We start from the raw sequence: 19,038 nt of genomic DNA on the forward strand, positions 1-19,038 counted from the left end.
GTCCATGGAGTTGCAGTGTATAGGGGAAGCTACAGTACTTTAAATCAATACTAAGCTTACAAACACATCACTTTTAACTGAAAGTTCTTTAATTCACTCCATTATCTACCAGTACAAGCTGTACAATGTAAACATACTGCAGTGTTTATAACCAGGAAACATATGATACTAATTAGTATCAGCTGTATTAATTAAGCTTTTCAGTAAGTGTACAAATTATCAAGCACCATCATGTATAAATATGCAAGGAGGTTTTTGATTATGAAGTAGCTCCTCAACTTACAAACATGGGACCAGAAGTCCATTCATAACAAAAAGTCATAATAAAAAACAAAGATAATAATTCAAACATTTCTGGAAGGCTTATTTTATTATTTATATTTTCAAATAACATAAAATCAAATCTAATATGAATCTACTGGAAAAAATTGTGACAAAGACATTAATTTCAGCAATTTTCTTAACTTCTAATTTCACACACACACACATTTTCAGAACCGCTTGTCCCATACAGGGTCACGGGGAACCGGAGCCAACCCGGTAACACAGGGCGTAAGGCTGGAGGGGGAGGGGACACACCAAGGACGGGACGCCAGTCCATCGCAAGGCACCCCAAGTGGGACTCGAACCCCAGACCCACCGGAGAGCAAGACTATAGTCCAACCCACTGCGCCACCGCACCCCCTGTTACTCCCAAAATATTTCTATATTTTAGTAATTGATGCAAATAAAACGCATTAAAAAATCTGTAACTCAGATGTTTGTTACACTAGAAGCAACTACATTTCAGATAGTTTGGAATGCGATCCAATGTACAATGTGCTTCCATGGAGAATTATATGAATAGTGTGCATGATTTTGGTGTTGAGAGAATAGTTACAGCACACCTGCGAAACTCCATAATAGTTATAATAAATGCGCAAATACTCTTAAAAGGCCGTGATTGTATCCTGGTCCCATTTATCCAATACAGTTCCTGCATATATGCTATAATATGTACTTTATAGAGCATGTATTCCATTTATTTAAAAAAAGCTGTAATTTTTCATTGTCCCTCTGGGTATTGTCACAAGAATTCCCTGAGCTGCCAAACTCATTTGAACCCTCATTACATCCATACCTGCAGGCTTGCTCATGGTTGTCAATTTTGTTTGTTTCTTCATGTTTTCTGCTTCATTTTTACCATTTAAAGAGATTTAAAAAAAAAAAAAGGGGATTTCTAAATTGCCAAACACGTTGCACACTGTAGAAAGAAGTTATTCAATACAGATTGTGAATTAAACTAAAATAAGTAAAATTTTGGTTATTATTAGTCTTATTACACATCTACCTTAACACATTTTGCAGATAAGTGGGAAACTGCTTTAATTTTAAACCTTAACGTCACATTGCTGCCTATTCGTTCAGGCCAATAGGCATTAGATTGACTACAGTAGCTGATGACTCCAAGCCATTCGATGTCTATCAGCAGGAATTGCCACATAATATTTTCACTGTGGTCACCAGTTAATGGGTGTTTTAAAAACTAAGTAATTCCCAATCAATTTGCAGGCTAACACCAGTCAAGAGGAGAAAAGCATTAAGCTGCTGTGTGCACAGCGAGGCCTGTCTGACGTCAAGGCCCACATCACTCCCCATCATCACCTGTCATCATCAGAAGGAGGAGACACATTTTAATGTGCTGAGCTCCATCGCTCTGCCCTAGTGCAGCTCTACGAATAATTTTTTCACGTCTCATCTTCCTAGATAGTAATCAACGGTAATATTTGAGATGTAGGAAGGTATGCACAGTTTCCACGTAATATTCCTATGAAAGGCTTGCACACAGAATTAACTACACCGTGACAACTGCAATACAAATTACAGGACCTTACTGTGATTCCTCTCTCACTTATAAACATTTAATGAATATTCATTATTATAATAATCAAAAACTACTGCAGGTAATAAACAGTTACACTAATAAATGTATGTATTACACAAGCAAAGTTATTTTTGGGATCTCATGCTTATCATTTCTCATTACCTTCATTTTGACTTTGGGTGTGTTATTAATGTCAGCACATCATCTTAATTCCTCCCTTTACGGAAAAGGCTCAAGGGAAATGTTTGCCCCCCTCCTCCAAATCCAGGTTCAAAAATCTCATGTCAAATGCTTTAATATGAAAATCCCAGCATGCATGTGGGGTTCCTTTTTGGTTCATATCAAACATATTTTTTAAATTCATATCTCTCAAAAAAAAAAAAAGCACCATTAACACCGGTGGTTATTCACCTGGACTACTGTTAATTTTACGTACCACTGGGCCTAAACAGAATCACAGGGACAGGGCATCGGGTTCCAGAAAGATTCCCTGGAAGGTGATCTGCTTTCCCATACATCAGCAGCACCCTTTCAAATGCAGGTGCCAGAAATGAATAGATTAAGACCAGATCAAAAGAATAAAAAGATCAAAATAGGGTTATTATCAATGGACCTTTCAGCTCCCAGAAATAGGACGCTGCAGTGGCCAATTTTCCATACAGATAACCAGCTTTGTGCCACGTGATTGACCTTTAAAGTGTGTTCATTAGGAGCTGAGCAATTATTTTCCAATCTTTACTTCTTGGACCCTTTGAGACAAAATCGAAACTGATAAATAATACATTCAGCATGGAAAGAATTATTACTGGACAAGATGAAACAACATAGGGGAAGATGTTTTTATTGCATGTAGTAAATTGTTTTTCAAGTCCACCTGTACTGTATATAGACACCATTAACGCATTTATAGAACATTTTTCTTCAAAGTGACTAACCATGTTAAGGTACCTGCAAATATTTACACATTTATACAGCTGGGTAATTTTACTGGAGCAATTCGGGGTAAGTACCTTGCCCAAAGGTACTATAGTTGGAGGTGAGAGTCAAACCTGCAACCTTTGGGTCCAAAGGCAGCAGTGCTAACCACTGCATTACTAGCTACCCCAAACAGTTATTCTAAATTAAATATTAACAAATAAGTAGAAGCAAATAACAAAATACACACAGCAAATACACTGTGCCAGCAATGATATCATCTGCAGAAAAAAATAAGTGAGTTGAGGTGACAAACATGTGACTAATAATCTTTATTTTTCATACTAGCTTGCTTTTAGGTTATTGTGCACAAAAATAATTACAGTTTGTCCAGTTTCTGCGTATGTTCAGTAAAATGGCCTTTCCACTTTTTTTCAATGTCATTGTCCATTGTTTTTGTTAAAGTAAATGTGGAAATCTGTGAGAAAATATTATGAATTCTACACACACACACACACACACACACACACACACACACATTTTCTGAACCGCTTGTCCCATATGGGGTCGCGGGGAACCGGAGCCTAACCCGGCAACTCAGGGCGTTAGGCCTGAGGGGGAGGGGACACACCCAGGACGGGACACCAGTCCGTCGCAAGGCACCCCAAGCGGGATTCGAACCCCAGACCACCCAGAGAGCAGGACCCAGTCCAACCTACTGTGCCACCGCGGCCCCCCCTTATGAATTCTAATTTTTAAAAAAAAAAAAAAAATCAATAAAGTCATTAGAGTCAGAAGCTCTGATGACTTTATTGATGTTCCTGGTTATTTAAAATTTAGTTATTTAAATTTCCACCCTGGTTATTCAAAAGAATCAAGCCTAACAAGAGACAACACCAACAATGGTTTGTGTGAAGAGAACATGCTTTTGTTCTCCCAGATGTAGATTTTGCATTCGGGGATCTGGAGAAGTTATGGATTGAGTCAATTCCAAGAACATGGGCTAATAAACAGTAGTCCTGCTGTAAATCGATGCCCAGTACTTGAGTGTGTGCAATCTGTTGGGCTCGAAATACATTCTCCATTGTCACCTCACATAAACTGACATGATGTGACCCTAGCTGACATTTTGTCAGCCTTTCAAAAGTAGTTTTCAGCTGTCGAATGCAGTCATTTAAAAAAAAAAACAAAAAAAGGTTTATCATTGGCCCACATCACACTATTAATCTCACCGACCAACTGATTTCCACTCAATTATCACTTCTCATCTGGAATTGTGACTACATCCCAATACACTCCTTCCTCCAGCAATCTGAAGGTGTTATTGCTGTTAAATTAATTATTTTATGAATTTATTCGCAAATCATCACACTGGCATAATTTCTTTATTAAATGCATTATGAATATCATGTAACCACCTCAATGTTTGGAATAATGGTTATTGTCTGTTACTCAGGTTGAATGATTCTTAAGCTAATAGTTGCTAAATTTTACCCGTAAAAAATTTATTTCAATAGGAAATCAGGCTGAATTCTGAACTACCAACACTCCATAAGGGTTAGCGATAAAATACCAGGAACTTGTCATATGTTTCGACAACTTTCTGGTTGCTCTTCTGAATTTCAACAGCAGGATTTTTAGAAAGAGCCCTTGATGTGAGTATGGGTGGCTCACAGGTCAATGGATTTGGACCTGGATCTCACCAGATCATGGGATCATACTTATGAGGTAATATGAGCAATTGGATCAAAACCCAAAGGATGAAAAACTGAAAGGAATCTATGACTTGGAGCCCAAAACAAGCAAAGGAGGTGAATGTGCTTCTCTTTATTAAATAATTTAATTAGACATTGGGATCAGTGGGTTTAATCCAGTGGGACTTTGGCTTTAGGTTGCAAAAAAGCACTGCAGGCTAAACAATCGTTGCTGAAACATTCAAATCGGTCCTGCTTTGAACCGGCTCGCCGCACACTGACACGTCTTACAGACACACACACACACACACACACTTTCAGAACCGCTTGTCCCATACGGGGTCACGGAGCCTACCCGGCAACACAGGGCGTAAGGCCAGAGGGGGAGGGGACACACCCAGGACGGGACGCCAGTCCATCGCAAGGCACCCCAAGCGGGACTCGAACCCCAGACCCACGGGAGAGCAGGAGTGCGGTCCAACCCACTGCGCCACCGCACCCCTCGTCTTACAGACAGATAACATTAAATCAAATATCATGGTCTCCTCCAGTTTGATTCTCTCAAAAGGCCTGAGTGACAAATGTAGGACACACTCAGCACAGTCAAGTTCAATTTCGTGTGAGAGTAAGTGACATCACTGAATGAGATCGTGCTTCCAAGTCAAATAATTTAGTCGAGAAATCAGTCAATTTAATTACGGGAGGGTTCTGTCTCCAGAGGAACATTGACTTAGGCAGGGAAGAATCATGGATCTTCGCACTGGAGAACTGTCCTCCACCCCCCTCTACCCACAACTGCTGCGACAACCGCATTGTTCCTCCTCTTCCTTTGCCAACAAGAGTTGAAGCTAAGAGACTGTGGCATACCCTCTGGGCACGGTAAAACTACAGCAGCTTATGAAACACACATATTGAAGAACATCACATTACATTTCATTTTTATGAACACACGTGTCTTATGTCAACCAGAATAACAGCTCTGTTAATCGAAAATCATCCTGTGTGAAAGAAAATGAACGTTTGCAGATTTAGTTAAATTAAGCAAATGGAACATACTACAAATTTGAGCTGCAATATCAGTTCATGAAATTAATTAGTATTGATAGAATTAATAATCCAACTTCTTCATTTTAACTGTATGTCGGTAATGAAAGGTTAAATTTGAACCTCAAAAAAAAATGCCCAAAGAAGATAAAAAGCACTGTTTGGTAAATGCAATGATTCTTTCAACACACTGTGACATGCAATGTTAAAGCTTGTACATGTGCATTGTGAAGTTGAACAAGTACAAAAAATATTTTGTTATATGGAAAAGGAATTTCAGTTATGAATATAAATGTTGCAGATTTTGATAAAACATTATTTAAAACTGTTGCTTCGATTAAACTTACTACTAATGGTTATTAGAGGGAAAATAAAGTGGCGTCATGGTATTGCCTGGTTAATAGTAACAATATACTGTAAAGCGTGTTATACCATGTTATACTGTCAGAGGTAGGACGATGTAAAATGAGAAGTGCTTAGAAATAAGAAAATTTCTAACAGCACCAAAATATTGCTCTTAGAGCCACTGAATTGCAACCAGGAAACTGGTGTGATGCTGAGAGGCAGTTAAGACGTAGTGTTATTAATAATTTAGTAATGATACATATTAGCACTGTCATTGAACCTGTGTTGTTATTTCCTTTAGCATTAGAAATTCAGCAAGAGTTTTCTTGTTGTGGTTAATACCTGAAATTACGTCCGTAAAATCAGTACATGGACAAACCAAGTGTTGAATTTTTTGCTGGAATTTTTCTTTATTAATCTCTATGATAACTCATACAAATTATCAACACCTTTTTATAGTGCGCTATTTTTTGTTGCCGTGTATGTGTGCTTTCAATCTGATTTATTTTTTTTCATAGTGCAAGCTTCTCAGTGGTATATATATATATATATAGGGGGTGCGGTGGCGCAGTGGGTTGGACCACGGTCCTCCTGTCCAGTGGGTCTGGGGTTCGAGTCCCGCTTGGGGTGCCTTGCGACGGACTGGCGTCCCGTCCTGGGTGTGTCCCCTCCCCCTCCGGCCTTACGCCCTGCGTTGCCGGGTAGGCTCTGGTTCCCTGTGACCCCGTAAGGGACAAGCGGTTCTGAAAATGTGTGTGTGTGTGTGTGTATATATATATATATATGTGTATATACATATATATGCATTCATTACATGTTCCTGCTATTACCTAAAAAAGGCAAAGAGGGCTTTGACAAGACTTTTATCCAGTATGGACTGGTACATGCAACGTGGGACGTGCCTGTTTGGCCGAATCTTCAGACAGTCCAAAAAAATGATGCCTCAACACAGCGACTATAAACCAGATACAAAATGTTCAAGGTTTATAACAATTGCTGCAGTAAAAACTCCCTTACGACACAGTCTGTGTCTATGTCCTATATATGTACATGATCGGGGGAGTGGAAAGCTATTTCACACAGGAGTTGTGTGTGTGTGTGTGTCTGTGTGTGTGTGTGTGTGTGTGTGCGCGCACATTTGTCATATCCTGGATTTCCATGTTGGTGGATATTTATTGTCCACAACATTTCCCCATAAGAAATCAAAACTAGCAATGCAACCTTACAAACAAATGAAGCATACCACTCAACAATTAGGCCACAATGAACACACAGCAGTTACACGGAACTCTCCAATGAACCTAAAATGACAGAAAATTTCCCGTCAGAGAGAGGGGTGGTAACCATGGTGATGGTACTCGCCCCTGGCTCGTACCAGTGCTAAGCTTGAATGGCGGCAGCTGATTGCAGCTTCAGGATTAGCCCTCCAGATTTGGACCGCCTGTCTCTCTCAGTGTGGGGCGGGAGTTTGAATACAGTAAACTGACGGTGTGCGAAAACCCAGAACAGGCGACCAGCGAAAATTCACTTTATTTTAGAAACAAAGTTGCATGGAAGAAAGTTTTTTTTTTTTTTTTTTATTGTTGCGTGACACATGGCAAAGACCTGTCTTCCATCTCAGCATTGGCTTCATATGATAAAAGCAGCTGGTGATAGGACATCATGTGCACCAGGCCCTCAGCTAATGGGTGCAGGAGACTGGCCGAGGTGGTCACCTGAGCTGACTGCTGGAAAACTATCTCCAAGGCTACATGGAAGTGAAAGGACAGCAGCTTGTGCGAATCCTTTTCGCTTGTTCCTTGAGTTACAGAAACATCTCAGAGCCTCTTCCTAGGAGAGGAAGCTGTAAAAAAATCATGAGCCCTTAGGAATTATGGGAAAATGGAAAGCAGGTACAATAGGTTCTAGAACAAGACAATGGACTGGGGGTTTACTCAAAGCCCCTCAAACTCCACAAAAAAGTGGGCCTATGACAAAGATGAATAGTGACATTTGCCCTCTCCACACAACCAGCTGCCTCTGTCTTGGTCCCACCACCCTCTGTCTACAGGTATTCCTTTTAGTCATTTAGAGGAGTTGTCACGATGGCCCCGGACAGAGAAAGGAAAACCACACACTCAGATCACAAAGACACACAATTCCATGGTGACCTTTATTATGTGGTTAGTGCATACTTGGCATTTCAAAGGGCTTCAAGGTGGAATCAGATTTGCAGGCTGAGAAATAAACTGGCTACTTCTGCTATTATTTTCAAAAGACACCCTGTACATGTTAGTTAAAGCCTCATAGTCCTATATCAGCCAAGTTTAAAAGAGTAGAATATGACGGTATTGTACAATAAAGGGATTTCTTGAAGGCAAAGCACAGTTTTTCCGTTCTCATTTGGTTGTAAATAATCAAGTGATCAAGGCAGAAACATTGGAATAGGGGAAAAAACAAACAAAAAAACTGTGTTTCAATAGTGATATACCTATATTGCTCTTTGTTTTATTCGTCCATCCATATAACTATTAAAATAGACATATTATACTCTCGCCACAGCAAAGTTTTTCCTTCTTTTGACACCCTTTCAGGGAAATCCATGTTCTTGCTGTCTAAGTAGGATATAAGATGGAGCAGCAAACTCCACCCTACATGCCTCATGAGATCTGGTCAAGGACATGTAAGTCCCAGAAGGCTAAGCCCATTATAGAAGACACGTTGAATCCAATAGCCATAGTGCCCACAGGGCTGGCAGCATACCATCTGGATGACACCCAAGAGCCCAAGGCTGTGAAATGGAAGTTCTCGCCATCCCAAAAGCTGCCACCAATTGCACCTTCATTTTTGATCTCATTTTTATAGACACCAGCCACTCAAGGCCAACCCCAAGGGGTCCTCACTCAATGCTATTCTAACAGGACACTTCCAACATGTAGGAATCGCCACAATTCAAACTCCTTTGACTTCAAAACTCTTAATGTACACAAATGGTGAGTGCAGCGTTGGATGGGAACATGCCAAGTGTACAGAGCACAATTTAATGCAAATACACATGTAACTGAAAGCAAAATAGTGTCGCAGGTACCTCTAGAACCAGCCAGAGCTGGTCACCATTCTTCATGTCCTTTTTGTAGAACATCCCGTAGAACTTGACAACATTGGGGTGGTCTGAGAGAGCCTTGAGGATGTTGTATTCGGCCTCTATTTCCTCATCAATGTCCTGTAATAATAATAAGTAAAAATCAGTAATAATAAGTCTATACTTTTTCAATAACAGCTTATTGAGAATATCCCAGAAGCACTGGGTGTAAGGCAGAGAGGAAGGTACATCCTTGGTGAGATGCCAGTCCATTACAGGTCAGCCACACATGCAGAGTCACCCATCTGCACACTATGGGCAATTTAGCATCACCATTCCAGCTCAACCGCATGTCTTTGTACTGTGGGAGTTAACCAGAGCACCTAGAAGAAACCCCCACACACAAGCAGGCAGAACATGCAAACTCCACACAGACTGAGCAGGGACTGAACTCATGTTTTCTCATGCCACCCAGGTGCTCTGAAGCAGCAACTCTACTCGCTGCACCACTGTGCTGCCCTTAATATCAACAAATGACATTTCAAGGCATAAGTAGCATAGCAGTCAAAGAAACAGAGATTATTCCTGTACACTGAAATGCAATGTTTAGATTTTTGTTTTAAAAAGACTTTTAGCCAGATACACTTATGATGTATCCAGCAGGAGCCTCAGATTAAGAAAACATTTCACATCTCTAGGTAAGAATGGGTTTCCTGGTTGCCATGGTGAGACCCTATGCATATGAGAAGAGCAAGTCAGCCGTAAAGGTAACACGTTGACCGAAAAACATTAGTAAAAGTAGCCTGAAAATGAAAAGCCTTGTGAACCTAATAAATTACAAGAATTTGCATTCATTTATGCATCACAGATTTTATTCCATGTCAGTTCTGTTGAATTTAGAGCAAAACATTGACAAAAACAAAAGGTTTCATGAAGTTTAGTTTTCTTTTGCTATTTTAATATTTATTTTAAAATCACTGTTTAAATCAGTTGTACATTTTTCACCTGCATATAAGATAAAGATCAAATTTTCTGTAACATGTATTTAATATTTTGACAAACATGTTTTTTTATTTAAAAAAATAGAAATAGATTTTATCCCTTCCTGCATGACATTATGATTTATGTTTAATAATGATTTTTAAATTTCAGAGTGATCCAAAGAAATCTATGAAAAAATCAAAAAGATGTAGACCATCTTAAACAAAAATATACATAAATCAATAGTTTTTTTTCCACCCCAAAATATTTTTAAAAATGTGTTAATTTGTCAACAATGCCACTTTCATCTGTAATCAAGGACAATTAAGACAGTAACAAAAGAGTACCTTTGAAGTAATATTGCCATTGCCAGTATTGCCAAGCATTGTCTTATGTTATGCTGAACAACCATACTCATTTTGGAAAAATTGTGTGTTGAATATATGTAGTCTTCCAACTCATTGTTTTGACATGAATATGAATGGAAAGGTATGAATGACTGGTCAGTTAAAGGGTCATCATTATATTAGGATGTCATTCTCAATGTGTAATTGATAAAAAAAAAAAATTAAAAAAAAAAGGTCTTTTGAAATTGTGATATTATCCATTCTTAAAATAAAGGTATGGCAATGTTTTGGGAGGTTTTGAGGTGGAAGAAAGTTCTGGTTTCTTGGACCTCATACGGTCATTTTGGTGAATTTTGTTGCGATGACTAGAGGTTTCATCCATTGTTGTGTTGTTTCTTGGATAGGGAAGAGATGGCACCTTGTGGGGGTAAATCTGGAGCACATGGGGGTGATCATTTGCTCAGATTTAAAGTCTTAGAATGATTTCTTTATACACTTAAATATGTGATAATACTTAATTTATAAGACATATATGTACATATGGAGCTGAGCACTGTGTCAGTCAGGCCTCGCTGCTGAGGCTGGTAAAAGACCCTCTATGGTGTTTTTCTTTTTTTAAAGAGTCTGGAGTAACATGACCTTATACCTTGAAATGAAAATTCACTGTATCAGCTAAAACAGTTATGGAAATATTTAAAAAACACCCTGTTAAAATTTTAATATTATTATTAGTAGTAGCAGCAGACTTTCTTGCTGAGGCGACATCTTTTTTTATCAAAAGGAAACTTACAGCTTTGCCCTTTTACTGCAACTGGGCATTTTTAATCAGAATAAGTCACCCTGAGTATCCTCCTCAGTCGTGTCCCTACTTGGACTAGAACCAACTTCCAGTCCATGTCTTTAAAATAGGTGCACGCGCCCGCTTTCACTTCTAACATGGATATCGAGAAGCTCACAGCATGCACATTCCAGAAGGAAGTTTGTTTAGCCTTCAGGACCAGTATGGGATGTAGTAGCTAGAGCCACCACTTTACACTTGAGGGATCCGGGTTTGTATCCCACCTCTTGCTGTAACTCCCTCCAGAGAAATAATTACTCTGAATTTATACTGGAAAAATGACCAAGTCGTATAAATGGATAAATTGGTGTAAGTAGCTTAACAATGTAAGTCACTTTGAAAAAGTGTCTGCTAAATAAATAAATGTAAAAAAACCACTCATAAGTATAATTAAAACATTAGTGGTAAACAACTCAGTAGATGTGGTCCACTCACATGGATGGGGTCAAGAATTTTGACAGCCGCCTTGCTTCCATTCGTCTTGTGCAGGACTTTGTACACCTTTCCATAAGTTCCTTTCCCGATGGTCTCGACAATCTCCCAGGTGTCCGAGGGATCAGGAAAGTTGTCGAAGACGATTGACTTCCCGGACTGCGGAAACATCTTCTTGAGCGATCTCCTGGGAATTCACATCCTCGCATTAGTGCTCCGTTTACATCCGCTTTATAACTTATCAAATAAAAAAAGGACAAAATATCTATTAAAAAACCTTTACAGTTATGGATTTTCAATTTTTAGCATCTGTTCAGTATTCTTTATTGGGGTGCAAGAAGGTGGTTTATAAACAAATTACGCTGAATATTTGAAGAAGACAGTAATAAAGACAGCAATACTGATCAAGAAGAACAAAGAGAATATGCATATGTATATTACACATCTGGTTTTCACAGTAGTTCTGATTTCCGATGTGAAAAGATGGCACCATGGACCACGCACACTAAAATCTGGAAGGAGGACAATGTGGCACCGAGTAGCTGCAATACTTTATGGTAATGGTGGGAATTAAAGCCACTGACCCAATTATGAGACAGAATTTAAAGGTTTCGTCCCTGTCCTGCCGGCGGTAATTCTCTACCTTACCAAACATACAGCAAAAACGAGAGCACAGAGAAACTTTTGGGAAGAAAACGGGATTGACCTTTTGCAGCGCTGACCAACTGGAAAAAAAAAAAAAAAAGGTCAGGCTGCCTTTGGCGGAAAACTATTTCATTTGTCAACTGACACAAAAAGCTTTGAACAGAGAGCTCTAATGAGTCTTCCAGTGGAGCCAAATAGAAGTAAACAGGAAAGGCTCGCTATGTTTTATTGTCCCCCCCCTAGAGTGCTGGTGTTTTGGTAGAATAAACAATGAGTGGCAGCAATTAGGGGCTGGTTTCAGGACATGTCACTGTTCCAGAGAGCGTCTGAGGCTGGGCCACTCCAAAGCCGAAGCAGCACAATGATGGGTAACGAAGCTGAGGGAACGAAGCCAGTGCTTCATGCTCCACTATCTGGCATAACCCTATCATTTTATTAGCAATCATTTGTACCTTTGCAGAAAGCCTCAGGAAAAGCCATACATCCAGAATATGGACAATACAGCTACATTATGTAGATATAACTGGTGGATAAGAGTGCCGATCGGCACACTGGATAAAAGCCTCTGCTCTTTTTGGTTTTCATTTAGTCCCGCTGTAAACCCATTTCCAGCCAAAAATCCCAGCATCAGCATCGCACGCTCCTGTGGTCCAAGAGAATCTTCCCGAGAAATGTTTCGAGTGGAAACCAAGCCGAGCTCTTTCATTTCCGCCGTGTGGAGGCCCACTCTAAGAAGGGCTTTATGAGCCTTGGCTAACAGGCTATCATTTCCCCAAACCCCACCTCCACACACACACACACACACACACACACACATACACACACACACACACACTCCTCTCCTCTCTTTGTCTCCCTTGGCTTTGTTCTTTTCGGGAGCTAGCGGGCAAATGCATGCGTCCTCTCCACCGCCCTCCTGAAGAAATTGCAGCCACGCAAACCGCGGTAAACAAATCACATAGGCTGCATGGACAGAGAGGCACTCTTGCAAAAGTGCCGAGAATTGCTGCCAACGCTCGTTCGCCACCCTGAGAGTTGGCTACTTTAAGTCATTCCTTTGACAATGAAATGCAATCTGGGTAAAGGTATTTTTCAAGTAGCACATTAGCAAATTCCTATTGTTATACCGCAGTAATTCCTGCAGTGCTGGCAGCAGTGAGTATATATGTCATTTAAACTTGATACCATTTCCAGTAATTTTTCAGTTTACTGAATTTGTATTAATTATATACTAACTCTGTACTAACTTCCTCAACACTTTTTTTTATATCAGAGTGACATGGGATTCAAAATTTTAAACCTCCTGATGAGCTCCTGCTGCCAGTGGCACTGAATTGTCTGTTATTCCTAATTTATGTTCTATTTCACGCAATATCCTTATCAAAATGTAGTTTAATTCCAGTCTTTGTTCAGATTTTTTCACTTTATTCTTGATTTACCCTACTGTAGCCTCTTGAAATTTCTTGTGGTATCAATAAAATGTTCGTTCGCTCGCTCACCTGTTCATTCGTTTCTTCGTTCATCCATTCAGACAACCAGGCCAAAAATCTGGCTGCCCCATACCCAAATTTCTTTGAATTATGAAACCTTTAATCATCTAATTTCCAACAGTATTTTGGGAAATAAGTGTACAAAATGTGTAACACCTGGAAAACAAGTAAATACGCAAAATAATATTACTTCGTTGCGTCAAAGGACAATCAGAGAGCCTATTCTAATCAGTTTTCCATGGCGACCCACACACTCCGGAATCAAAGTGTACCGCTGGGTCAGGTGGCTATAAATCTTGGTGCTAACAGAGGCACGGCTGCAGTTCCCACTGCCCTGCCTGCTGTGCGCTCCCTAACGCAGGCCGACGTTCCAAACGCCTGCACAGAGTGGCGGCGCCATACAGATTAGAGTAAAAGATCTCAGCGTAGCAACACATTGCTCATGTCTTTTGTCCTCAGCAGAGCTGGGAACACGAGAGGATCCTGGGCCTTGGGGGTTCCTCGACCTCAGCGAATACAACCAAGAAAACAGCCGCTGAAAGTTCTAGGCACTTTAAAAAGACATGAATAAAACTTGTTAAATAAAAGATCCAACAAGTCCAAGCTATGAAAGACAGATAAAAAATATTCACCCTATTTTGCCATCACTTTGTGCAAGTTGCTTTGTATGATTAAGCAACCTGACCTTCTTAGCTACGTCATGCCTACAGTGAACAAGCTATTTACCGAGCTAGAAGGTAGATTAACGCTCACTTACATTGTTTTTTCAAGGGCTCATCGGACATTTTCGGCAAGATTGGTCCATGCAAAAGCAAACGGGTCACTGGACGGAGCAGGAGGGAGTCTGACAAACTTGTAAACAGTGGAGGAGGAGCCGTAGGCTAATCCCAGACACGGCCCCCCTGCGTAGCTTTGGAAACAGCACTAAGCAGCCGAAGATATGTCCAGATTAGGGGAATTAGCTGGGGTTACGCCACAAGCCTTTCCCTCTTTAGCCTGCCATTCACTGAGAGCAAAGCTGGCTAATACCTCTAAAAATACAGCCCCGTTTGCAGTCCCTCCCTGTGAGAAAATGAGTGGACATGACCCTTCCACTCTTCACATCTCCATTGTTTCTGATTATCGGCTTGGAATCATTGCCCCACTATTTGGGTACGAGCAGCACGGTCTTGCGGAAGCACAGCCCTTCCAGTTTCACTCCAGCATGAATACAAGAGAAAAAATTCAATATATTATCCCAAGTGGATTTTTTCTTTTGTTTTGAGGTTGACGATGCTGAAGAACCAGAAGCTTGCTTGTCACATCATAACCCAAGACCCAACACATAATCCAGTGAATGTATTAGCTTTAAAAGCTATTTGTATTCTACAGCATAAGAACACACCTTTGAGCGCATGAAGAAGTCATAGAACAACACCGGTTTCAATCACACAGTTCTACTTGTGTTCCAGACAAATTTGACCCATTTGCAAATGTTTTCTATCATATAGTTTGGCTCATCTGACTGTTATAAGGTTTCATGAGATCCTCCACACCAGGCATCTGAACATGAAATTAATGATTACCAGTTTCAGTAAATTTTACCATTTTTACTCACATTTTGTACATCTGTCGTGTGTGTGCGCAGATCTGGTCACAGGAAATGAACAGCTGAGAATGTAATAAAGAGCAAAGAGGGTCAAATGAGAGATTCAGGAGTTCAAACACACACACACACAGACACACACAGAGTGTCATTCAGATTAAAGGAAAGAGGTCCAAAGACCATAAATTCCAAAAAAAAAAAAAGAGTAGACAATTTGAAAATCACTAAGGATGAAGTGAAACACAGCATTAGTTGAAAATCCATTTTTTATATTTGGTTTATGAAACTTTAAAATGAGCCACCTAATTTTGTATGGTAACACCAATATTTGGAAAGCCATCTCCAACAGAACCCAAAGGTTAACAGGAGAGTTAAAAAGTCCCATTAAGGAGAGATGAATGGGCTGGGGGTGGGAGGTCTTGTTAGGGAAGCGTAATTGTATACACACATGGGTTTTAAACACGCTACCTGCAAAACTGTGGAAAGGTGCTTGTGTAAAAACTCTGGTTACTGTGGACAAATGCATCAATAGAACTGCTCCCGGCTATTTACAGGACTTGATCAACCGGTACACCCCAGCCAGGCCCCTTCGCTCATCTACTTCTGCTCGCTTGGTGGTCCCACACACGAAAGGCAAAGCTCGGAGGTTCTCGGTTCTGGGTCCGTTGTGGTGGAATTACCTCCCCCTCTCACTCAGAACTGCTGAAACTCTGTCTGTTTTCAAGAAGGGTCTGAAAACCCACCTTTTCCAGATCCACTTTGCCCAAGATCTCTTCAGATCATCTATGGCGTAACCGCTCACGCATCGTAACTCCAGAAGCATCCCCAGATATAACCTTTATTCAGCCATTACTCTGGCATTGTACTTGCTCATTTGTGTATCTTATAATATTTAAAAAAAAAAAAAAATTGCTAGGAAGGTATCGGGATTTGTCTACCCTGTGTCTTATGCACCTACTCGAACGAAGAACCTCGGTGCAGCAAGTGGTAGGGAACAAACTAGGTTTGCTTGAGACTTTCATATCTGCAGCTATGTCTCCTTCTTCAATGTAATGCATAAATTGTACTTTTGCTGAGATGTACGTCGCTTTGGACAAAAGCATCTGCTAAATGAATAAATGTAAATATAAAAAAATTTAATCAAAGATTAATAGAGGCATTAAGAGAGATTGAGGAGAACAAAGAATTCTGAGGCTTGGGTGTAAAATAGCACGCTTTTTTAACGTGGAATGTGAGAGAGCATATGGAGGGAGGAAACCTGCACTCTTTGGCTGAAACTGGTGCTTGCTGGTGTCCAACAAACATGCGCCTGGGTAAAGTTGGACACAGGGCAATCAGAACTGGCCAAAGCTTCCAAAAAACACAAACGGTTTCAAATCAACACTGATAGCTTCACGGAGCATTCCTTTCAGATGCCCATACCCACACGGTGGAGGGCATGTTCAGGGTGAGACACCCATCCATTCATACTGAAGAACCACTTAACTAGTAATAAAGATCACCAGGCAGGGTACACCCTGGATGGGATGTCAGTGGATGTCCTGGCATGGTATGTCATTGTTTCACAAACGAAACGGCCATTCAGCTAACATGACAAATTATGCAGGGATATAGGGCTGAGAAAACAGTACTTCATTACGTTTTTCAACATCAGACTACAACCTTCCACTTTTCCCCTGCTCCCTTCTGCAAGGTGATACAGGACAATTCACTCACACACCAAGAATGAAAAAGCTTCTTTCCCAGAGCTGTGAAACAGCTGAACACCGTCTGATTTGTATTGCATTATACTGTATTATCTGTTTAAACTGTTTAATTTTCTATTTTTGTACTTAAGTGTTTGTGTTTTATATTGTTGTCTAAAAAACTCAGGGAATACCACTATAATTTTGTTGTGTTGCACAGCAATACAATGACAAAAAAGTCTTCAGCTGAATTTCAAGGTTAATTTAGAAATGAACTGCAGCCTAATATTACAAGCAAACTATGTAATATAAAACTGAAAAGAATGGATATTTTTATTGAAAAATGTAATCTGGATTAATGTTTATGGTAAAGAATAGCATTCAGTCACCCAATCTGTATCTCTACCTCTCTATAAGGGCATCCACGTATTATTTCATCTGTTAAACACAAATCACATATTTTGATTAATCAATAATTACAAGTGCCATGCACTGCAAACCATTAATTTTCCAGTACAGTATTTATTTGAATGCCACAAAGCACTGCATATCCAGGTAATTCTCATTCAATGAGACACTGACCTGTGGATGTGTTTCAGGACCAAGAGGGTTGCATATGTTCAGGGCCAAAGCAGGTCTGAACACAGAGCCCTCGACTCCATGAGTAACCACTCCCTGGTCAGCCTCTTGCAAATAAGACAATCAAAACTAACACGTGCATCTAATCCTCATCCACGAGAGGAGGTGAAAAACCACAAAAAAGACAGAGCACAAGTGCACAGGTCAGCTACCTAGAACCAGGAATCAGTGTCTCAGAGACAATGTCAAATATATTACAATCTGTCTGAATGCTGAAAAGTGTCTAATTTATGCTTTCATACAACTTATGAGTCTTGACATCCTAAAATTTTTGTGCCATGTTAGTATTATCCATTACAGCGTGAAAAGTAGTAGTAAAAAGTAGTAATATTATTTAGAATTTAATCTTTGACAATTTTCAGTCACTGGAATTTACTTACAGTTAGTGAAGTTATGGAAGTTCCCAGAGACCTACATGGTTGGCAATCAGTCCTTCCTATCTGTCTGACTGAGCGCTGCACTGTCAGTGGGGCTTCCAAAAACTGGACTCAGCTCCTTCTGCGATGCATTATTAATAGGCAAAGGTAACTCAATACTACAGAATGCGGTAAAATATTTAGGCTGCCAATTAGTGTAATGGTCAATCGAGGTGGCAAGCTGGGCAGTGGCCAGGGTGTGGATAAAATGTGTGGCACAATCCTGAAATGCACATGAAGATGACAAATTAACATAGGTGCCCCAGACAGGGCAACATGGGGGTCCTATCAGGTGACAGGGCATGAGTTCAGCACATCATACAGGTATTGTTTAAACTTCTCAATGGGTACAGGAAGTGTTGGCTTACAACACTCTTGCACAAAGATGGAGAAACATCATGTCACAGTGTCCCATTTCACCTGGACACCTTTCAAAGGCAGATTTATTTTTTCACCTGCCAGGACTTTGTTTAAATGGAGCCCTTAATAGGTGTATTAGGGCAACATATGGTGTCCGGATCATTCTATCCGCAGAATGTGGGATGAGACCCAGTGGCACAGATCGGAAGAATTACATGTGACCTGTCCCCTTGGCTCACTACCGGCTACTTGAATGTCGGCATCCTTTGGATTAAATTGGAAAATAAGATAAAAGCTCATTCTGAGCTTTTGTGAAACTTCAGCCTTTCTAGTCGCCTCTTTCTAGTTTAGATGTTTCCGATTTTTCATCTCACCGCGCTCTTCTGCAACACCACCTATTACTCCCAAAATGTTTTCCTCGCTTGGGGCCTCAGACTTTTCTGTTGGACATCTCTGCCAATCCATGTGGGCAGCAGGTGGCAAAGTGGTTGGAGTAGCTTCCTTGTACTTGAGAGATCCACGTTTGAATCCCATCTCTTGCTGGAATACTCTTGATCAGGGTATTTACCTTGAATTACCCCAGTGAAAGTTACCCAGCTGGACAATAAGGGTGAAAAATGGCAAGTAACTCAATTATTTGTGTTGAAGCAAGACAACAGCTAAATAAAATTCAAATGTCGATATAATGGTGTAGTAG

General features: G+C 40.3%; 1 protein-coding gene across 2 annotated transcripts in view; it reads right to left on the reverse strand.

The window, feature by feature from the left end:
• myo3a (myosin IIIA) overlaps positions 1-11,704 on the reverse strand; it is a 58,234-nt gene extending 46,530 nt beyond the window's left edge. Inside the window, exons 1-2 of one of the 2 annotated variants that reach the window (XM_018741055.2) lie at positions 11,525-11,704; positions 8,930-9,064 (exon numbers count right to left, since the gene is read on the reverse strand). In XM_018741055.2, the coding sequence (XP_018596571.2) occupies positions 8,930-9,064; positions 11,525-11,692 (303 nt within the window). In that variant the 5' untranslated portion in view covers positions 11,693-11,704. The remainder of the gene's footprint in view (positions 1-8,929; positions 9,065-11,524) is intronic. The other variant, XM_029246299.1, reaches the window with a different exon arrangement.
• Between the last annotated feature and the right edge of the window lie 7,334 nt (positions 11,705-19,038).

The sequence above is a fragment of the Scleropages formosus genome, chromosome 19 (genome assembly GCF_900964775.1).
Source record: "Scleropages formosus chromosome 19, fSclFor1.1, whole genome shotgun sequence".
NCBI lineage: Eukaryota > Metazoa > Chordata > Actinopteri > Osteoglossiformes > Osteoglossidae > Scleropages > Scleropages formosus.